Raw genomic sequence first — 24108 nt, 5'->3', positions numbered from 1 at the left:
TGTGCTACTGGTACTTTATATTTCTTTATAAATATGGAATTCCAAGAGTCTGGACTTTGGTTACTTCCTTGTTGATATCCTGGATTAAGAATATTGTTTGCTAATCTTCATCTTAAAACTGGGTAGACTGAAGCCTTCAAATAAGATAATATCTGGGATTGGGTTTGCAAGATTGAAGTCTTTTCTTTATTTTGTCTATCTGTCTGTGAATTCCTCAACCGTTGCATCCGCTCTAGGCCTACAAACAGGAGAACCAGATGTGGAGGTTGGAAGGATGAAGGGGAGGGGTGGTGGGGGTGGGGGGGGGGTGAGTGACCTGACCAGCGACCACAGCCAAGGAACCACTGTGTCATGCAGGGAGATGATAGCACAGGGCATCCGAACCATCTAATTAAGAGACATAAAGTGAGAACGCCGATTTAGAGTATCGGAACATAGGTGTGACGTAGTTGTCAGAACAATCATATCAAGAAACATGGTTGGGAAGTCGACGATGACAGTGTTCAGAGCATATGCACATATTCGATTATGTGATATAGTTATAGCTAATATCAAATCAAGGAAAACACAGTGGGACAATCGGTGATTACAGTATTACGAGCATTTGCACATTCTCGGGCATACGATATTGTCGAGTCATCTAGCAAGGCGCCACTGAGAGTAAGTGAAGTGGAAAATGTCACAATATAATTCATAATTTTTTTTTTTAGGTATAATAGCTTTGGAAACGACTAATTTCGTTCTGTTTTGGAATGCAAAGTCTTAACGTATACTAAAATGGGCACACGCAAATTTATTGTAATCCAGAGTAAAATTTAATGGTACATTGACTTTTAACGCTGGTCAAGAACATAATAAATCTAGGGTTTAATAGGGATAGGATTGTTGTTCCTAAAACTCGTATTTAATGATTTTAGCTTTATTATGTTATATTTGGTATAAACTTGGTGTATGATAAGCTACAATCATGTTAGGTACAGGGGTGATGTTGTAGCCAACTGTGATCTAGCGGAATAAAGGTCAACAAACTATATTTAATTTATTAGTTAGGTTATATTTCATCTCTGCTCACTAGAAATGGAAGTTTTAATTTGTGTGTTTCACTTTCTCTGCCATTTTTCAATCATATAAATAAATTAACAAAAATATGATAATAACTAAGAAAAAAATAATATTTTGTTATAAAGTAGATAATATCATAGTCGTCAGAATTAAATTGAACTCTTGCTCGGCGCTAACATGTAATTGTTCCATGTTATTGACATGCGCAGACTAATAACTCTTCGATGACATTATTTATTTATTTATTTATATATATAAACAAGAAGGTACATTGGGATTGTGAGGATACATAGGATAGTAATTACAATCTTGTAAAGCCACTAGTACGCGCAGCGTTTCGGGCAGTATTATAGTATTTCGGACATTATCGGAATGGTCATCACTATACCCGATACACCTCGACGATTCTGAGGACAACAAGAACATTTGCTAATATTCTCAGGCTGGGCATTGGACAAACACCAGCCGCTGGCCGTCCAAGTGAACGATGCGTTGCAGACTGGACGAAGGTATGTGGAACTCCCGGCAGCTGGTGGCCACCTTCCCGCGCTGGGCGTCTGCGCATGCTTTCATATGACTAACCATCCTGTGAATGTGGGGATTTTTAGCATCACGTAGATGCGAAAAATCACACGCTGTACTCCTCCTTCATATAGTCTAGGGAGCTGCACAAATGCACATGTACCGAAATGTGTTAGTAAAAAAAAAAAAAGAAATAGGCGTCTGCGCACAGGTCACCACAGGACATTATCCCTCTCACTACTCCACAATACTGCTTTGTGTGTGTGTGTGTGTGTGTGTGTGTGTGTGTGTGTGTGTGTGTGTGTGTGTGTGTGTGTGTGTGTGTGTGTGTGTGTGTGTGTGTGTGTGTGTGTGTGTGTGTGTGTGTGTGTGTGTGTGTGTGTGTGTGTGTGTGTGTGTGTGTGAGAGAGAACCGTTCGTATAGTGTCTGTTGGAGTATATATATACTTGGAAATTCAACGTGTTTTTGTTGACGTGATAATATCGGCTGACAGATTTATGTATTTAACGTTTCAAGAGCTATTGCTAGGTTCACACCGATAAGAAATCCCGGCGTGGACGTCACTGTTTAATGTATATAAGAAGTAAATATAGCTGCCAATGAGGAAGAGTGTGTATACCTGAGGATACCGGTGTGAGGGGAAAATGCTAGCGTCCCAGACTTCCCCTCTTTCCCACTGATGCCACGTCCTGCTGGCCTCACGCCTCACCCCATAACTACTTATAGTCACGGAAACGAAATTTTAACCCCTTGTTGTACAGAATATTTTTGATTATATTGATTAGCTTGGCAGGGAGAAGTAAAGATTGCAAATGTTCATTCAAGATTAAAAAGAAATAAAAAAAATATAGCGCTAGCCTAATGTAGCCTGTCAATAACTTCATTGAGTTTTTTTTTATTAGTTCGGTGCCAGAAATATTTTACTTAGACTTATATTTTAGTAAAGGATGGTCAGGTTACGGGATTGTAAGGTGATTCTTAGCCTGACTGAATTGTGAGTGTTGGTTGGCAACAATGTGAGGTACACCTACGGAAGTGTGTGGCGCGTGGCCGCCAGTTGACAGCTGGCAGGTGCGGCGTGCGGACGGCGACGCCGGTGCGCACGCGCTCCCTCAGTCACTCCTCCGGGCACCCCGAACACCTGTTGTGGCACAGTGTCACCTCTTGACGGGTGGCACCAGAGAGCACGGTGGTCGAATATGATATACAGGTACACGGAGGACGTTGATCCGCGGTAAGCGTTGAGTGTATGAGGGCGAACGTTGATACCCCCTTGATGCCCAGTCGTGTTTGTCCAGCGCCCGGGTACACCTGTGGGCGCCATTATTATACATGTGGTATTGAGTTATTCTCGCCGGTAAAGATATTCTTATATTGACCAGGCCCACGACAAGGTCAGAATTGCTCATTGGTAGTACGAGGAATGGTGAGAGGAGCGTGTGGGTGACCCAAAGTGAGACAGGATAATACATTTCCGTTTGATTTAATGTATTAATGCCATGCGTTTTAGGCATTGATTTTGAGGATCAACGTTCCCGTGGCCCGGTCTCAGACCAGGCCTCCTGGTTGATGGTCTGCTCAGTCAAGCTGTTAGATGCAGCTGCGCGCAGCCTCGCCTAATAGTTTAAAAACAGTTGTCAAATGCTCCATAATCCAGTCGCCAAGCACATGACTCACAACTGATGACGTTAGAACGTTTCTTGAACGGTGCATCTCTTCCTGGGTTCAAATCTCACCTCTGAATTGCAGTATTGCACCCACGTATTGCAGATACAAATATTTGCCAACAAAATCAAAACACCTAACGTATCCTAGGTCTAACTATGCATAACATTATAATATGCATTAACGTTAATTTGTATTTGATGACAGTTTTTTTAACATAGTAAGTAAAAATTTACGATTGCTTGAACAACTTAGTCCGAGGATGAGTTCAGTGGGGATATATAGCTGTACAACGCAAGGTAGATTAAACTAAATTTTAAACTAGAGGTGTCACCCCGTCCCATTAAGATTCAAGGTCAGGACCATCAGGATAGATTGTCTGTTCGGTTTACAATAGCTATTTCGCCATATCTCATTCGGCCTATATAAAATTACATATTCTTCGTCCATGGAGAAATATGTATAATATTCCAAATCCAATGCTTAATACGGAATATGTAGTATGTAATTTATGCATAATCTAACACACTAATGGTCACGAGTCTCCCAACAATAAGAGTACCATGCTGTAATTTTGAAGAATATATATATAATAGAAGCAGTCTCCTGTAGTGTATTTAATAAATATGACCGAAAGGGTTAGATTAATGATTCTAGGATTATTTACCTTTATATTTCTTATGTTCTTTGGACATTTAGACGTCTTATATCTTATTTTTGTATATTTTATTGGGCCTAGTATAATTGTAAAATATTTTTTTTTAATTTGAACCAAACCTAACAGAAACTTGACCTACCCTAAATACTGTTTAGTAGGTTAAACTAGACATAATTTAAACATTCATATTATCAATACACTATGTACAGAGAGTAATCACACTAACGTGATTGCATCGATGGGAAAATCCGTAGGAGCAGTGATGAGGGTTCGAACCCACATCACGGCTCCTACGGATTTCCTCAACATACTATAATTCATTATTTCTCACACATAAGTACTATACTAGGCATAGGAAAAGTTATGATTGGTTATATCTTTCTTTCTCGGGCCCCTCTACAAAAATAATAGTACTAGAACGTTAATTTCTATGGGTGCAACAGTCCATATTTTGGACTACTATTCATAGTAGTTATGGGTACTATCATTTTTGGATAGTTTGACAGGGTGTGCGTCTGTGTATAATAACAGTGAAAGAGGTAAATTAAGATTATTAAACTTTTTATCTCTCAGCAACCTATATTCCCCCCCCCCTTTTTTCTTAACAAATCCAAGTAACAGAGAAACTTAAAAGACATATTAATCTTAAGAAACAGTGATGTACAATCGGATAAAGTACTATTTTGCAGTAACAAAAACTATCGCTTTATGTTAAGCTCGGACGAAGAGGACCAGAAACAGTCCCGTTGTTTGCGAAGTGTCAAGATGTATTGTTAAAACAACGTTCCCCCTCCCCCCTCTGAAGACCACGGCAGGATTGGCCAACGAAAGCATCACAAAGCACACCCCTTTCCCTACAAGCCTTCCCATAACATACCACACCTCTTCCAGCCCACTGCCCACCACACCAATCCAACCCACTGCCCACCACACCAATCCAGCCCACTGCCCACCACACCAATCCAACCCACTGCCCACCACACAATCCAGCCCACTGCTCACCACACCAATCCAGCCCACTGCCCACCACACCAATCCAGCCCACTGCCCACCACACCAATCCAACCCACTGCCCACCACACCAATCCAACCCACTGCCCACCACATTAATCCAGGCCCACTGCCCACCACACCAATCCAGCCCACTGCCCACCACACCAATCCAGCCCACTGCTTGCCATAGCTCACCTGCTCAGCACCCATCTCATTCAGTCCAATCACTCCCACTTTCCCTTCCTGTATTTATCACCGACCTTTCCTTCCCCCCTCTCCCTCCCCACCCTGCTTCCCCCCCCCCACCCGCGCAGCCACTGTGTACTGAGACGATGGCTATGTTTGTGTGTTGCAGTGAGGAGGCTCGACTCACCACCTGGCTACACCCGGTCACCTGTGAACCCGTGCTCACCGGCCACCGGCCCCTCCCAGGTACGTACGTCCTCTACACCTCCTGCGTCATTTTTTTTAAATTACTTTTGCACCCATGTTTTTACTCTACTTTTAAGTGTTATCATTTATTTTTGTTATGCTCATGTGTTCATCCTTTTGTTTAGCTACTACGCAGTTTTTGCTTTTTTTTTAGCTGTTCGTGTGTTTTTTGTATTGTTAAACATTATGAATATCATAGTTGTTTCTGTGCTTTATGTGTTCAGAAAGATAGAAGAGATAAAAATTATGGAATTAAGTTAAGAAACAGGGAAAGTACTCACAGAAAGGATAGAGTGAGGGAGAAAATAGGGATGGTAAGTGGTCATCATACTTCATCATTACCTTACTTCCTACCCTAGTATTTACAGGCACAAAGGAATGAAAGGAAAAAATACAAGAGGTGGAGAGCTTTTCCCCAGTAATGGGAAAACATTTGCAGAAGCCGATAGGACTATTCCAGAGGTCGGGAAAGCCATTAAGCAACCAGAAACAGCAAGAACAAGACTGGCGGCTAAATGCACGTGTCTGGGGCAAGGGCGATAGAGTAATGATTATCAGTGTCAGAAAAATATAATCAGGAATAAAAGGGGGTATGAAGTAAATGGGGTAGCACCAAGGAGAACGGAGCTGAGTTGGAGAGACGAGAATAAGCACATCAGAACCAGATGATAAGAGAACGACATAGCACTGAAAGCCAAGGATTAGACTAAGCTTCTGTAGTCACCAAAACAAATAACAATAAAAACTGACGGTAACTAAGAAGTGAAAAAAACATGAGAACTCACATGGAGTGATAAAGAACTCTAAAGAACTAGCAAACTGTTCCTGAAAATTCACCACTGAACTAGATCACCCACCTAACACAGCTAAGTAGGACTAAAAGTTACTAACATTGCAGTAATAGAAGAGGGTGCAGTGGAACACGTAACAGCCAAAGTCGGAGCGATGTCATTGATATTAGGTATAATTTAATTTGTATGGTGAATGGGCAAGAATAGATGAGTGGGGGGGGGGGCGAGGATAGTGAAAAGAGTACGGTAATATGAGGAAAGAATGGACAGGATGAGATAAAAAAGGTAGGTAGATGTATATACAACAGGGAAATAAAACGAGGAAGCCTACGATTAGATATTAGAAACAGAGAAGGTACAGGAAGGGATCAAGATGTACATAGGAAGAAGGGGTAACACCAGTTGGCAACTGTGTTTATCATAGACTATAGGAAATTATCATCGAGTCTCAGTGAGTACATATTCACTCTACATGTTCGTTATGATAGACATGGCTGTGTTTGTTTTATTTGTTATATTTTAATTGTGTTTAATTTTAATTGCTAATACTGTATATGTCTTCATGTGCTATTATTCACCACATAAATTTCTTTATCCTTTTGCACAAACCTTTTTTTAACACGTGCTTACTCTAATGTTTTTTTTTTTTGCATGAGGCAAAAGTTGATTAGTAGGTAAAATTAATATTTTGATAATTTGCATGATGTTTTTGCAGGTTCTCAGCATTAGGTTCAATGACTGAGTATGGTTTCCTGTTTGAGGCTATTGTTGGGAGGAAGAAATGGTAGTGGGAGGATGCGATTATAGGAGGCAATAAGAGGGTGATGAGTGAGGAAAACTGTGGAGGAAGTAGTAGGATTCAAGTCAGCAGCAACAGGATTAGTAAGAGGCAGCATGACACGGACATAACGGCGGGCTGCGGAGCAGTGGGTGCGAGGGTGGTGGTGGTGGCGGCATTAGTTTTCACTTAATCGCATTACCGATCACGCCAGAAGCCCTGCAAATATTACTTAAGTCCTATCGTGTTCTCTATTACTTGCACACACACACACACACGTACACACTGCGGGAAAACAGCTATGTGGCGCAAATATACGAAAAAGGGTAAAGACAAGAACCGTTAGACTGCAGGCCGGTATCAGTGACGCGCATCACCTGCAAGTTACTAGAGACTAATCCCAAGCTGACTAGTACAATATTTACAGCAGCTCAACTTTGTCTCTAAAACCTGCAAGGAAAATCCTACTCGACAAACGTATTCCACTTATAGATGAGATCAGCGATTATTAGCTATGTTGTGTGTGTGTGTGTGTGTATATATATATATATATATTATAAGATATATATATATATATATATATATATATATATATATATATATATATATATATATATATATATATATATATATATAGGGGGTACCACCTCTGGTGCAATTATAGGGACCCACAGCCTCAGAGAAGGGAATACAGAGCATTCAGGGAAAAATTGCCATTTAACTCTGAATACGTAAGAGTGTTCGCTTCTCCTACCACCCTCCTTTTTTATGGTGTACACTTCATTATGCAAGGTTATACAGTTACATATCTGATTTATACAAAAAATTAACATTAAGAGGACACAAAAAAAGAGTTCGCTTCCTAGAGGCTGTAGATTTCCTCGAACTCCTCCGACGCCGGGCAGGAACCGAGGATGCAGCGAGCATTCCCCCTCTGGATCGCGACACTGAGGCGCTGAAAGAGAAATATATATATATATATATATATATATATATATATATATATATATATATACATATATATATATATATATATATATATATATATATATATATATATATATATATATATATATATATATGCAGTGCCTCGCAAACGTCAAGCCGTTTGCTATCGCTGTATCTATCAGATGATTTCTGTGTTGTTTACTAGGATTTCTCTGGCGATGGTTTGGTTGTGGGAAGAGATTATATGTTCCTTAATGGAGCCCTGTTGCTTATGCATCGTTAAACGCCTAGAAAGAGATGTTGTTGTCTTGCCTATAACTGTTTTTTTTGGAGCTTACAGTCCCCAAGTGGGCATTTGAAGGCATAGACGACGTTGGTCTCTTTTAAAGCGTTCTGCTTTGTGTCTGGATCCAGAGATCTTTGTGTCTGGATCCGTTCTGCTTTGTGTCTGGATCCAGACACAAAGCAGAACGCTTTAAAAGAGACCAACGTCGTCTATGCCTTCAAATGCCCACTTGCGGACTGTAAGCTCCAAAAAACCCAGTATATAGGCAAGACAACAACATCTCTTCTAGGCGTTTAACGATGCATAAGCAACAGGGCTCCATTAAGGAACATATAATCTCTTCCCACAACCAAACCATCGCCAGAGAAATCCTAGTAAACAACACAGAAATCATCGATAGGTACAGCGATAGCAGACGGCTTGACGTTTGCGAGGCACTGCACATTAAGAAGTCAACACCAGCAATCAACAGCCAATTAATGCACAACTATACATATATATATATATATATATATATATATATATATATATATATATATATATATATATATATATATATATATATATATATATATATATATATGTGTGTGTGTGTATATCACGAAAATAAACACGTGATTAAGAATGTGACAATGTCAGACCACGGAGGAAAATGAAACAGGAATTTCCTTAAAGGAAATTCCTGTTTCATTTTCCTCCGTGGTCTGACATTGTCATATATATTTATATATTATATTTTGGTAGCAGTCTTTCTTGTAAACATATGTTGTTGAATATGACCGAAAAAGTAAGAATAATAATTCTAACACTAATTTTTTCAATATTTCTTATGTTTTCTTCACTGTCGGTGGTAATAAAAATATCAATTCTCCAAATTTCATTTGTATTAATGGTCTGACGCCTAAAAGCGTTTCGTAAGGGCTTCTTACATTCTCAAAGACTTCTTTACACTTAACACTACACTTATGATACACTTGATACACTGTGTATGAAACATTTGACATAACACTTGCTTTTTATTGGTTTGGGCGAGGTGGGTACATGAGAATGGATGTAACTGCAGAGGGCCTATTGGCCCATACAGTGCCTTGAAGTGGGTAGAATATAGTTGTACATTAATTGGCTGTTGATTGCTGGTGTTGACTTTTTGATGTGTAGTGCCTCGCTGATGTCGAGCCGCCTGTGATCGCTGTACCTATCGATGATTTCTGTGTTGTTAAGATTTCTCTGGTGATGGTCTGGTTGTGAGAAGAGATTATATGTTTCTTGATGGAGCCCTGTTGTTTATGCATTGTTAGTCGCCTGGAAAGAGACGTTGTTGTCTTACCTATATACTGAGTTCTTTGGGGCTTACAGTCCCCAAGTGGGCATTTAAAAGCATAGGACGACGTTGGTTCCTTCCAAGCGTTCTGCTTGGTGTCTGGGGGAGTTTTTCATGAGTAGATTGGCCGTTTTTTGGTTTTATAATAAATTATCAATTGTATTTTCTGATTTTTGTCTGTAGGGATAACGTTCCTATCAACAATATATTTCAGGACCCTTTCCTCCGTTTTATGAGCCGTCGAAAAGAAGTTCCTGTAAAATAGTCTAATAAGGAGTACAAGTGTTGTGTTAGTTGTCTCTTCAGAGGTTGCATGGCATTTCACCTTTCTTTTTATGATGTCTTCATTTTCACTCTTTTATTTAAGACTCCTTATTTCTCTTCTTCTTACTCTCTCTCTCTCTCTCTCGTCTCTCTCTCTCTCTCTCTCTCTCTCTCTCTCTCTCTCTCTCTCTCTCTCTCTCTCTCTCTCTCTCTCTCTCTCTATAATATATAATATATTATATATATATATATATATATATATATTATATATATATATATATATATATGACTGAAAACTCACACCCCAGAAGTGACTCGAACCCATACTGCCAGGAGCAACGCAACTGGTATGTACAGGGACGCCTTAATCCGCTTGACCAATCACGACCGGACATAAGGAAGTGATAGCTGAGGCTATTGAACCACTCCCCCGCCGGCACTCGGATGGTAATCTTGGGCATAGCATTTTATCAAATCACCTCATTCTTTGGGGCAACACGTGAGGAACACAATAAATAATAGTTTTCAGTCGCATATAGTCCTGGGGACCATTCAGGCTTGTTTGCATTTGTGTTCCTCACGTGTTGCCCAAAGAATGAGGTGATTTGATAAAATGCTATGCCCAAGATTACCATCCGAGTGTCGGCGGGGGAGTGGTTCAAATAGCCTCGGCTATCACTTCCTTATGTCCGGTCGTGATGGTCAAGCGGATTAAGGCGTCCCTGTACATACCAGTTGCGTTGCTCCTGGCAGTATGGGTTCGAGTCACTTCTGGGGTGTGAGTTTTCATTCGCATATAGTCCTGGGGACCATTCAGGCTTGTTTGCATATATATATATATATATATATATATATATATATATATATATATATATATATATATATATATATATATATATCTATATATATATATATATATATATATATATATATTATACGTTGAACTCGTTAGTAAATACACACACACACAATCATTAACATGATGAATAATCCTTCAGTATCCGGGAGACTGCTTCAAGAAGGGCTTTTGATGTCTCGGGGAAGCGATTAATTTCAAGATGCTGCCTCGCGCTTGCCGAAACGGAAACATCAGGGGCACTGGTGTGAGCCAGCGAGCGAGCGATATCGCTTCGGAGCAGAGAGGAGCTAGGCTCGTCCGGATGAAAGAACCTTTGGCTTTACTTCGCTGCGAGGCGGCTGACTTTAGGGCGTTTGATCCCTATGGGCAGGAGAGCGAGTGGGACATTCTCCAAGATAGGTGGTGTTCAGGTGGCGAATTACAAAGAAAGATTCGTTTTCAAGAGACAGACAGACACACACACACACTCGTGTGTGTGTGTGTACTCACCTAATTATGCTTGCGGGGGGTTGAGCTCTGGCTCTTTGGTCCCGTCTCTCAACCGTCAATCAACTGGTGTACAGGTTCCTGAGCCTATTGGGCTCTATCATATCTACATTTGAAATTGTGTATGGAGTCAGCCTCCACCACATCACTGCCTAATGCATTCCATTTGTCAACCATTCTTGTGTGACCTGTGTGTGTGTGTGTGTGTGTGTGTGTGTGTGTGTGTGTGTGTGTGTGTGTGTGTGTGTGTGTGTGTGTGTGTGTGTGTGTGTGTGTGTGCAGCTTTTTTTTTAGCATCTAAGATGATTGTTTATATGGCGATATAGTGTTCGACTCGTCTAGTACCTCTAGTTGTGTGTACCTCTAATGTTAAATCAATATTTGTCAAATCTCCTCTGGGGTTCCTCCTCTCTTTCCTCTGTGAAGCTATTAGGTTCAGTCGTGATTACCTCCTGATTGCTTTCATCGCGTTCCTTGCTGATTTTCTTGTCAATTTGTTCTTCTTCACTCTTGTTTATCTTTGTTGCTCGATCCTTCACTGATGCCTTCAGTCAAACATGACACTGGCACAGAATGGTTTCTTATTGCCACTTTATGCAATTTAATTCGCAGAAATACTTTCTGACTAGTCTAGTGATTATGATTTTTTCTTAACTCCACTACGGGCTCACCATAGCCCGTGCTACTTGAACCTTTTTGTTCCAGGTAGCGAATCTTTAACAACAACATGATTTTTTCACTTCCATCTTCCTCTTTCAGTGGTTGTATCACTTCTTAGACTATCTACATCATTGTTGGATCTGTTCCATCATTTCTTTATTTTCCTCCCAGTGCATATATCCATGGTACTCTCGTATACTCTAGTAATCCCCTGTTTCAGGGGATTAATCTCAATCCTTAAGTCCATGTCTTCTCGTTTTTTTTTTAAAAAACCGTGTGTGAAGTTGCCTTCTAATATTTCTTTGTCTTGTTCGATGCCCATATTCACTGTTAATACACTATAGATATGTTTCCTTAAACCCTTAGGCTCTTTTGGGTTCCATCCATAGCCCCTCTCACTATAATATTACTCATGGTAAGGAGTTAATTCTTACCTGATCTGTCACACCCCCGTGAGAATGGTATTTTTATTTAATAATGTGTGCGTGTGTGTGTTTTCTTGTGGGTTTGCATGTGCGTGCGTGCGTGCGTGTACGCTTGCACTTGAGTATTTGATAAAACACACGCATCACCGACGTTATAAGCGACGTTTCCATGATGCAAATTGAAACCAACCTTTAAGCGCCTTCTTCCTGCATCTCGTCTACTCCCCCCACTTGAGTATTCATATATTCATAACCGCGCCGAGCGGGTTTCATGATAGTCAGATGCTTTGAGGCTTTTACCTACAAGTGTTTGACCTCGGTGTAATAACATCTCGTGTCTCCCCTCAGTAATAGTACAACCCCTCGGCTGCCTTCGTGCTAATACTTTCTCTCTCTACTGATGGCTGTGATGAGTGTTGTGGTAGAGCTGGTTTGGCAGTATGGTGAGTGTGATGGTAGGCCGGGTATGGTGAGTGTGATGGTAGGCCGGGTATGGTGAGTGTGGTGGTAGGCCGGGTATGGTGAGTGTGGTGGTAGGCCGGGTATGGTGAGTGTGATGGTAGGCCGGGTATGGTGAGTGTGGTGGTAGGCCGGGTATGGTGAGTGTGGTGGTAGGCCGGGTATGGTGAGTGTGGTGGTAGGCCGGGTATGGTGAGTGTGATGGTAGGCCGGGTATGGTGAGAGATGAGAGGATGGATAGGCTGAGGAGAGATGGACATGCTAAGGGGAAAGGATATGGCGATATGCTGGCGTGATGAGGTGTCTCTTTGGGCTAATAAGAAAATCGGTATTACCTATGGTCGATTTTGATTGCATGATCAGTGAGGCTATTTGCGTTAGTAGCCTGCAGGGATATATATATATATATATATATATATATATATATATATATATATATATATATATATATATATATATATATATATATATGACAATGTCAGACCACGGAGGAAAAATGAAACAGGAAATTTCCTTAAGTACTTTCGTATATTAAATACATCTTCAGAAGGTCCTTCTGAAGATGTATTTAATATACGAAAGTACTTAAGGAAATTTCCTGTTTCATTTTTCCTCCGTGGTCTGACATTGTCACATTCTTAATCACGTGTTTATTTTCGTGATATACACACACACACATATATATATATATATATATATATATATATATATATATATATATATATATATATATATATATGAATATATGACGTTAGACATGTTGGATGTATATGCTGAGGTATGCTGGTGGGATGAACCTGCTGAGGTATGCTGGCGGGATGAACATGCTGAGGTATGCTGGTAGGATGAACATGCTGAGGTATGCTGGCGGGATGAACATGCTGAGGTATGCTGGTAGGATGAACATGCTGAGGTATGCTGGTAGGATGAACATGCTGAGGTATGCTGTTGGGATGAACATGCTGAGGTATGCTGATGAGCACGGTGTGGGGATGAGATGGGCCTCGCAGAGTACGAGGAGAGCCTTCCGGAGGCTGGAGGAGCGTCTCTGTACCCCCGTCACAGCCTCACGTCGCGGGCTGGTTACCCAAGAGGCATCAAGACTGGAAGGTCTTCTGGCTCCACCCAGGACATTGCCGAGTCTGGCGTTCCGCCTCGCCTCCTCCTCCTCACCTGGCGAACAGTCACCCCTTCCCCACCTATAGCACAGTCACCTCTTCCCACTTATAGCACAGTCACCTCTTCCCACCTATAGCACAGTCACCTCTTCCCACTTATAGCACAGTCACCTCTTCCCCACCTATAGCACAGTCACTCACTCCCCACTTATAGCACAGTTACTCACTCCCCACTTATAGCACAGTCACCCCCTTCCTACCTATAGCACAGTCACCCCTTTCCCACTTATAGCACAGTCACCCTCTCCCCACCTATAGCACAGTCACCCCTTCCCCACTTATAGCACAGTCACCCCTTCCCCACCTATAGCACAGTCACCCCTTCCCACTTATAGCACAGTCACCCCCTTCCCACCTATAGCACAGTCACCCCTTCCCACGTATAGCACAGTCACCCCTCCCCACCTATAGCAGTCACCCCCTTCCTACCTATAGCACAGTCACCCCTTCCCCACCTATAGCACAGTCACCCTTTCCCACCTACAGCACAGTCACCCCCTCCCTACCTATAGCACAGTCACCCCCTCCCTACCTATAGCACAGTCACCCCCTCCCACCTATAGCACAGTCACCCCTCCCTACCTATAGCACAGTCACCCCCTCCCTACCTATAGCACAGTCACCCCCTCCCTACCTATAGCACAGTCACCCCTCCCCACCTATAGCACAGTCACCCCTTCCCACCTATAGCACAGTCACCCCTTCCCACCTATAGCACAGTCACCCCTCCCCACCTATAGCACAGTCACCCCTCTCTACTGACGCAGTCACTTCGTCGGCTGATACTCTGTAATCTCTTGTTCAATCACTTGGGCTAGGCTGTAGAGGGACCGTCTCGCTTCATGCAGGTCGGCGTTCAATCCCCGACCGTCCTAGTGGTTGGGCACCATTCCTTTCCCCGTCCCATCCCAAATCTTTATTCTGATCCCTTCAAAGGGCTATATAGTTGTAATGACTTGGCGCTTTTCCTTGATAGTTCCCTTCCCTTCCTCACCTGGCGCTGTACACACCTTAGCGAAAAAGGTCATTTAAGAGGTTATTTGTAAGCGAACACAGTATTATATCCTAATATTAGATCAAAACTATAAAAAGGTATTATCCTGCTATACAGATAACAGGATATATATATATATATATATATATATATATATATATATATATATATATATATATATATATATATATATATGTCGTACCTAATAGCCAGAACGCACTTCTCAGCCAACTATGCATGGCCCAATTTGCCTAATAAGCCAAGTTTTCATGAATTAATGTTTTTTCGACTACCTAACCTACCTAACCTAACCTAACCTAACTTTTTCTGCTACCTAACCTAACCTAACCGATAGAGATAGGTTAGGTTAGGTTAGGTAGGGTTGGTTAGGTTCGGTCATATATCTACGTTAATTTTAACTCCAATAAAAAAAAATTGACCTCAGACATAATGAAAATGGTAGCTTTATCATTTCACAATAAAAAAATTAGAAAAAATATATTAATTCATGAGAACTTGGCTTATTAGGCAAATCGGGCCTTGCATAGTAGGCCGAGAAGTGCATTCTGGCTACTAGGTACGACATATATATATATATATATATATATATATATATATATATATATATATATATGTCGTACCTAATAGCCAGAACGCACTTCTCTGCCTACTATGCAAGGCCCGATTTGCCTAATAAGCCAAGTTTTCATGAATTAATTGTTTTTTGACTACCTAACCTACCAAACCAAACCTAACCTAACTTTTTCGGCTACCTAACCTAACCTAACCTAAAAAGATAGGTTAGGTTAGGTTAGGTAGGGTTGGTTAGGTTTGGTCATATATCTACGTTAATTTTAACTCCAATAAAAAAAATATTGACCTCATACATAATGAAATGGGTAGCTTTATCATCTCATAAGAAAAAAAATTGAGAAAATATAATAATTCAGGAAAACTTGGCTTATTAGGCAAATCAGGCCTTGCATAGTAGGCCGAGAAGTGCGTTCTGGCTACTAGGTACGACATATATATATATATATATATATATATATTTATATATATATATATATATATATATATATATATATATATATATATATATATATATATATATATATATATATATATATATATTTATATATATATATATATATATATATATATATATATATATATATATATATATATATATATATATATATATATATATATATATATATATATATGTCGTACCTAGTAGCCAGAATGCACTTCTCGGCCTACTATGCAAGGCCCGATTTGCCTAATAAGCCAAGTTTTCATGAATTAATATATTTTTTCTAATTTTTTTCTTGTGAAATGATAAAGCTACCCATTTCATTATGTATGAGGTCAATTTTTTTATTGGAGTTAAAATTAACGTAGATATATGACCGAATCTAACCAACCCCACCTAACCTAACCTAACCTATCTTTATAGGTTAGGTTAGGATAGGTAGCGGAAAAAGTTAGGTTAGGTTAGGTTAGGTAGTCGAAAAACAATTAATTCATGAAAACTTGGCTTATTAGGCAAATCGGGCCTTGCATAGTAGGCTGAGAAGTGAGTTCTGGCTACTAGGTACGACATATATATATATATATATATATATATATATATATATATATATATATATATATATATATATATATATATATATATATATATATATATATATATATATATATATATATATATATATATATATATATATAGTTCTTACATTCTTGTACACCACTAGCACGCATAACATTTCGGACAGGTCCTTAATCCTAAATTTTTCCCTGGAATACGACCCGCCAAATCGTTTAACCACCAGGTACCCATTCACTGCCGGGGTGAACAGGAACTACAGTTAAGGGAGACGGCCAGGATACGAACCCAGGCCTGCTTGATACCTGGTTGATGGGATTCTGGGAGTTCTTCTACTCCCCAAGCCCGGCCCGAGGCCAGACTTGACTTGTGAGAGTTTGGTCCACCAGGCTATTGCTTGGAGCGGCCCTCAGGCCCACATACCCACCACAGCCCGGTTGGTCCGGTACTCCTTGAAGAAAACAATCTAGTTTCCTCTTGAAGATGTCCACGGTTGTTCCGGCAATATTTCTGATGCTCGCTGGTAGGACGCTGAACAACCGTGGACTTCTGATGCTCATACAGTGTTCTCTGATTGTGCCTATGGCACCTCTGCTCTTCTTTGGTTCTATTCTGCATTTTCTTCCATTTCGTTCACTCCAGTACGTTGTTATATTACTGTGCAGATTTGGGACCTGTCCCTCCAGTATTTTCCACGGGTATATTATTTGGTATCTTTCTCGTCTCCTTTCTAGTGAGTACATTTGGAGAGCTTTGAGACGATCCCAATAATTTAGGTGCTTTATTGCGTCTATGCGTGCCGTATATGTTCTCTGTATTCCCTCTATTTCAGCAATCTCTCCTGGTCTGAAGGGGGAAGGAGTACTGAGCAGTACTCAAGACGGGACAACACAAGTGATTTGAAGAGTACAACCATTGTGATGGGATCTCTGGACTTAAATGTTCTCGTAATCCATCCTATCATTTTTCTGGCTGACGCAATACTTGCTTGGTTATGCTCCCTAAACGTTAGGTCGTCAGACATCATTATTCCCAAATCCTTGACATACTCTTTTACTACTATGGGCAGATTCGATTGTGTTTTTTTTTCCTGTATTATGTTTCAGATCTTCATTTTTGCCGTATCTGAGTACCTGGAATTTTTCACCGTTAAACATCATGTTATTTTCTGCTGCCCAATCGAAAACGTTCTTAATATCTGTTTGTCTTCAGCAGAGGTAATTTTCATGCTGATTTTTGTATCATCGGCAAAGGATGACACGAAGCTGTGACTTGTATTTTTGTCTATATCTGATATGAGAATAAGGAACAGCAGTGGTGCAAGGATTGTACCTTGAGGTACAGAGCTTTTAACTGCGCTCCGACTCGATTTTACTTCATTGACTGTTACTCTCTGTGTTCTGTTCGACATGAAATTGAGTATCCAGTGTCCTACTTTACCAGTTATACCCATTGACCTCATTTTGTGTGCAATCACTCCATGGTCACATTTGTCGAATGCCTTTGCAAAATTTGTGTATACGACATCTGCATTATGTTTTTCTTCTAATTCCTCAGTGATTTTGTCAAAATGGTCAAGTAGCTGTGAGAGGCATGATCTTCCTGCTCTAAATCCATGTTGGCCTGGATTGTTGAGGTCATTGGTTTCCATGAATCTAGTGACCTGACTCCTGATCACTCTCTTAAATACTTTTATTGTGTGGGACGTTAGTGCAACTGGTCTATAATTCTTTGCCAATGCTTTGCTACATCCCTTGTGTAGAGGGGCTATGTCTACTGCTTTAAGCGCATCTGGTATCTCCCCTGTGTCCAAGCTCTTCCTCCACACTATACTGAGTGCCTGTGCTACTGGCACTTTGCATTTCTTTATAAATATTGAATTCCATGAGTCTGGACCCGAGGCTGAGTGCATGGGCATGTTGTCAATTTCTCTTTCAAAATCTGCTACGCTCGTGTTGATATCAGTTATATTTACTGATGTTTGGATATCATTCATAAAGAAAATGTCCGAATCTTCCACTTTCATGCTGAGTATCGGAGTGCTAAACATGTCCTCGTATTGCTTTTTTAGGATTTCACTAATTTCTTTGTCATCCTCAGTGTATGAAACTTCACTAATACGAATAGGTCCAATACTGGCAGTGGTTTTCGCTTTTGATTTAGCATATGTTAAGAAATATTTTGGGTTTTTCTTTATTTCTTGAATTGATTTCTGTTCTTGTTGCCTTTCTTCAGTGTGATAGGAATGCTTCAGTCTCTGTTCGATTTCTTCAATCTCCCTATGTAAATTATTTCTTCTTTGTATGGAGAGTCGTGTCTGCTGAAGCATTTCCGTTAATTTCTTCCTTCTTTTGTAATGTCGTCTGCGTTCTCTTTCTACATATGACCTCTCTCTGGCTTTCCTCAAAGGAACATGTTTCAGACAGACTTCATATGCTTCAGAAGTCAGTTTTTCTATTCCTTGTGTAGGATTTTTATTTCTTAGAACATTTTCCCATTGAATGTTTGTAAGTTCCCTGTTTATTTTCTCCCATTCTATCCTTTTATTATTAAAATTGAATTTATTGAATAACCCTTCTCGCTTGTTGTTTCTCTTGGGCCTACTACCGTTATTAATATTAGTTTGTACTTCAATGAGCTTATGGTTCGAGTACGTAGTGTCTGAGACAGTAATGTCTCGCGGTAGTAGCAACAAAGGTAAGGGAGACGGTGGGTGAAAGAAGATGGGAAGATGTTGTGCTGAATAAAAACAAGATTCCCAGGGCTGAAGAGGGTTCTTGAGGCGGAGGAAGCGACCCATTTTTTTTAACATACTTAGGTACAAATAAAACTATGCAGCTACCCTAGAATATATGAAGGGTTACATAGTGTGTGATGCTTAAAAATTCATATCTCGAAGGATGGTTAGTCATACAAGGCCATATGATTGGCCTGCGCTCTCGTGCCCTTGATAATATCTTTATAGGAAGCAGCCAATGACCGCCTAACCCTGGAGTACGCTACGCAAGCCTGTACCACCTTGCTCCACCCTCTCCTCCCAGACGTGTACTGGCAGCATGTTTAAGCCATCATGCAAATGCACCACTCTTGGCATACTGACCCATGTAAATATGCCCAATTTTGTTTGATGGAGAGGCTTTGATTGCTGATGCAGTCTTTGGGGTGATGAATGTTTCCTGTAGCTCAAGTCTGTGGTTGGGTTAGAGACGGGTGTAGTACTACGATACATAAACAACAATTCATAGTTGTTTGTGAGTGTGTTTGCAAGAAGGAACAGACTCCTCCTGCATTATTACTCGAGCAGCAGATGTTTCTGCTTTGGAAGCATGTCCAGTTTCCCGAGACAATGAGTTAACAAAATATTAAACAACTTAGTTTAAGTTTTGATTGTCTGATGAGACATTTGTGAGCCTTGAGAGGCTTCAGGATTCTTCGGCTGTCATCAGTTGAGGAGCACTGAATAGTTCACCGACGATTTTTGTTGTATGTGTGTAGTTTATGTTGCCTGTATGATGTTGTGTGTCATTATGTAGCGTGCATAATGTGTCATTATGTAGCGTGCATAATGTGTCATTATGTAGCGTGCATAATGTGCCATTATGTTGCGTGCATAATGTGTGTCATTATGTAGCGTGCATAATGTGTGTCATTATGTAGCGTGCATAATGTGTGTCATTATGTAGCGTGCATAATGTGTGTCATTATGTAGCGTGCATAATGTGTGTCATTATGTAGCGTGCATAATGTGTGTCATTATGTAGCGTGCATAATGTCTGTCATTATGTAGCGTGCATAATGTGTGTCATTATGTAGCGTGCATAATGTGTGTCATTATGTAGCGTGCACAACGATGCACAAATCAACAGGAAGCTGAAATACTGACCTCCATTCCTTTAATGAAACAAGGCTCAAACCATCAAATAAAAATGAACACAGTGTTCTCATCCAAGGCACCGAAACCATCATGTATTAAGCTCCCAATCAAAGCAAAGAAACAAGGAACGTAAACAAAATGACGACAAACACCACAGGTACATAAACTCGTAGAGCCAAAGTACCCAAACAATCTACCAAGACCAATCAAAGACAGTCACAGCGAGAGGTTCGAACAGAATCTAAACAAAGTTACGATTTGTTAAGGTGCTTAAATTTGTTTACCCCCTGTAAACAAAACAACGACTGCAACGCACCCTAAACTGTACTCGTAAACAAAAACAAAATAAAAAAAAAGTCGACAGCCATCAGATATTCCCTGGATGACATGTCCATATCTCAACTTAATGGGTGTGGGGGGGGGGGTGATAATGGCATATTAGACCATATGAGAGACGCGCTTGGGGGGTGCAGCAGGGTGGGGGGGGGGGGGGTGAGAGTGATGCAGCAGGGTGGGGGGGGGGGTGAGAGTGATGCAGCAGGGAGGGGGGGTGAGAGTGATGCAGCAGGGAGGGGGGAGGAGGTCTGAGAGTGATGCAGCAGGGAGGGGGGGGGTCTGAGAGTGATGCAGCAGGGAGGGGGGTCTGAGAGTGATGCAGCAGGGAGGGGGGAGGAGGTCTGAGAGTGATGCAGCAGGGAGGGAGGAGGTCTGAGAGTGATGCAGCAGGGAGGGAGGAGGTCTGAGAGTGATGCAGCAGGGAGGAAGGGAGGTCTGAGAGTGATGCAGCAGGGAGGGGGGGGTCTGAGAGTGATGCAGCAGGGAGGGAGGAGGTCTGAGAGTGATGCAGCAGGGAGGGAGGAGGTCTGAGAGTGATGCAGCAGGGAGGGAGGAGGTCTGAGAGTGATGCAGCAGGGTGGGGGGGGGGGTGAGAGTGATGCAGCAGGGAGGGAGGAGGTCTGAGAGTGATGCAGCAGGGTGGGGGGGGGGGTGAGAGTGATGCAGCAGGGAGGGAGGAGGTCTGAGAGGGATGCAGCAGGGAGGGAGGAGGTCTGAGAGTGATGCAGCAGGGAGGGAGGAGGTCTGAGAGTGATGCAGCAGGGAGGGAGGAGGTCTGAGAGTGATGCAGCAGGGAGGGAGGAGGTCTGAGAGTGATGCAGCAGGGAGGGAGGAGGTCTGAGAGTAATGCAGCAGGGAGGAAGGGAGGTCTGAGAGTGATGCAGCAGGGAGGAAGGGAGGTCTGAGAGTGATGCAGCAGGGTGGGGGGGGTGAGAGTGATGCAGCAGGGAGGGAGGAGGTCTGAGAGTAATGCAGCAGGGAGGAAGGAGGTCTGAGAGTGATGCAGCAGGGAGGGAGGAGGTCTGAGAGTGATGCAACAGGGAGGAAGGGAGGTCTGAGAGTGATGCAGCAGGGTGGGGGGGGGTGAGAGTGATGCAGCAGGGAGGGAGGAGGTCTGAGAGTGATGCAGCAGGGTGGGGGGGGGGGTGAGAGTGATGCAGCAGGGAGGGAGGAGGTCTGAGAGTGATGCAGCAGGGTGGGGGGGGGTGAGAGTGATGCAGCAGGGAGGGAGGAGGTCTGAGAGTGATGCAGCAGGGTGGGGGGGGTGAGAGTGATGCAGCAGGGAGGGAGGAGGTCTGAGAGTGATGCAGCAGGGAGGGAGGAGGTCTGAGAGTGATGCAGCAGGGAGGGAGGAGGTCTGAGAGTGATGCAGCAGGGAGGGAGGAGGTCTGAGAGTGATGCAGCAGGGAGGGAGGAGGTCTGAGAGTGATGCAGCAGGGAGGAAGGAGGTCTGAGAGTGATGCAGCAGGGAGGGAGGGGGTCTGAGAGTGATGCAGCAGGGAGGGGGGGGTCTGAGAGTGATGCAGCAGGGAGGGAGGAGGTCTGAGAGTGATGCAGCAGGGAGGGAGGGGGTCTGAGAGTGATGCAGCAGGGAGGGAGGGGGTCTGAGAGTGATGCAGCAGGGAGGGAGGGGGGTCTGAGAGTGATGCAGCAGGGAGGGGGGAGGGGGTCTGAGAGTGATGCAGCAGGGAGGGAGGAGGTCTGAGAGTGATGCAGCAGGGAGGGAGGAGGTCTGAGAGTGATGCAGCATGGAGGGAGGAGGTCTGAGAGTGATACAGCTCCAGATAAGGACTACGGAAGGGAGGTGTTCGCTGGGTGTGAAGTATTAGATAATGTCGGCTGCGGTGTGGGAGTTTAGTGGCTCCTTAACACTGTGTGTGGCAATTGTTTTGGGGCTGAAGGTGTATTGTGGTGAGCAACGGACGCTCTCGTGCTGCTGATTGGCAGTCCGAGGAGGACCTCTAGGAGGACGAGTGTCAGTAGGAAGAAGAGGAAGATCATAAGGAGGAGTAGGATACAAGAAGAAGGAACATAACAGTGGTGAAGGTTGGTAAAATATGCGAAAGACTTAGAATGTCTATCTGTCGAAGCCTGTACTTTATATGTATTTGTTCAGTAATTATATATCTTATTTTATGAACAGTTTGATGCTAGAAAACTCTGTGGGTCAGACTTTTCGCGCGGCTAAATTACTTCATTTCTTGAGTATCTGAGATATATGAATGTTGAGGAACATTAAGGAATTAAACCTCACATGACTAGAAGACAAGTTATAACGATTTCAGGGGATGTCACAGCAGGAAAGGATCGATTATTAAAAGGAAATATTGGTAGAATCTGTTCACGTTCTCCATTTGGACACAATGACGAGAGTTGTACTGTTCTTGTAGAGCACTGCAAGGGGCGACTAGTGTTGTCAGGCAGAATTAAGATATAGGGACGGCTGTGCCTAATTTCTGGGTCACAGTTGCAGTGACAAGTAAACTGAGTTGTTGACAGCACACGGTGAGGTGCGGGAGACAAGTCTGGAGTTGGAGGTTTAGCGGCTGTACAAATTATGGCTTAAATCGTGCCTCACTGGCTTAATAGAATTCTATGACCAAACTACAAAAATTAGGCAGGAAAGAGAAGGGTGGGTAGACTGCATTTTATGGGATTGTCAGAAAGCCTTTGACACAGTACCCCATAAAAGGCTGTTACAAAAGTTGGAGCAACAGGCAGGAGTAAATGTAAGGGGCTCCAGTGGATAAGGGGATATCTAAGCAACAGGAAACAGCGAGTAACTGTGAGGAGGGAGACATCAGAGTGGCGAGATTTCACCAGCGGAATACCACAGGGCTCTGTACTTGGACCTATACTGTTTCTAATATATGTAAACAATCTTCCAGAGGGTATAGACTCATTCCTCTCAATGTTTGCTGATGATGCAAAAATTATGAGAAGAATCAAGACAGATGAAGATAGACAGAGACTACAGGACGACCTGGACAAACTGGAGGAATGGTCTAGAAAATGACTACTAAAGTTCAACTCAGGAAAGTGTAAAGTAATGAAATTAGGAGAAGGAAGGAGAAGGCTGAATACAAGGTACCATCTAGAAGGTGAAATCCTGCGAGAATCAAATAGAAACATCTGGGGGTTGATATCACACCGAACCTGTCTCCAGAAGCCCACATCAAAAGAATATCATCAGCGGCATATGCTAGATTGGCCAACATTAGAACTGCCTTTAGAATCTTGTGTAAGGAATCGTTCAGGACCTCATATACACTTATGTCAGACCAATCCTGGAGTATGCAGCTCCAGTCTGGAGTCCATACCTAGTTAACACAAGACAAAGTTAGAGAAGATTCAAAGGTATGCCACCAGACTAGTCCCAGAACTGAGAGGTATGAGCTACGAGGAAAGGCTAAGGGAGCTAAACCTCACTTCTCTGGAAACAGAAGAGTAAGGTGAGACATGATAACCATCTACAAAATTCCCAGGGGAATTGACAGGGTGGACAAA

At 42.2% G+C, this 24108-nt stretch overlaps 1 protein-coding gene across 1 annotated transcript in view; it reads left to right on the top strand.

Moving 5' to 3' along the window:
- Positions 1-24108, top strand: part of LOC123758108 (uro-adherence factor A-like) — a 364530-nt gene that overhangs the window by 6174 nt on the left and 334248 nt on the right. Inside the window, exon 2 of the mRNA XM_069338664.1 lies at positions 5257-5333. Coding sequence (XP_069194765.1) covers positions 5257-5333 — 77 coding nt within the window. The remainder of the gene's footprint in view (positions 1-5256; positions 5334-24108) is intronic.

The sequence above is a fragment of the Procambarus clarkii genome, chromosome 40, assembly GCF_040958095.1.
Source record: "Procambarus clarkii isolate CNS0578487 chromosome 40, FALCON_Pclarkii_2.0, whole genome shotgun sequence".
Lineage (NCBI taxonomy): Eukaryota > Metazoa > Arthropoda > Malacostraca > Decapoda > Cambaridae > Procambarus > Procambarus clarkii.
Note: the sequence above shows the minus strand (reverse complement) of the source record. Positions and strands in the feature narration are given on the sequence as shown.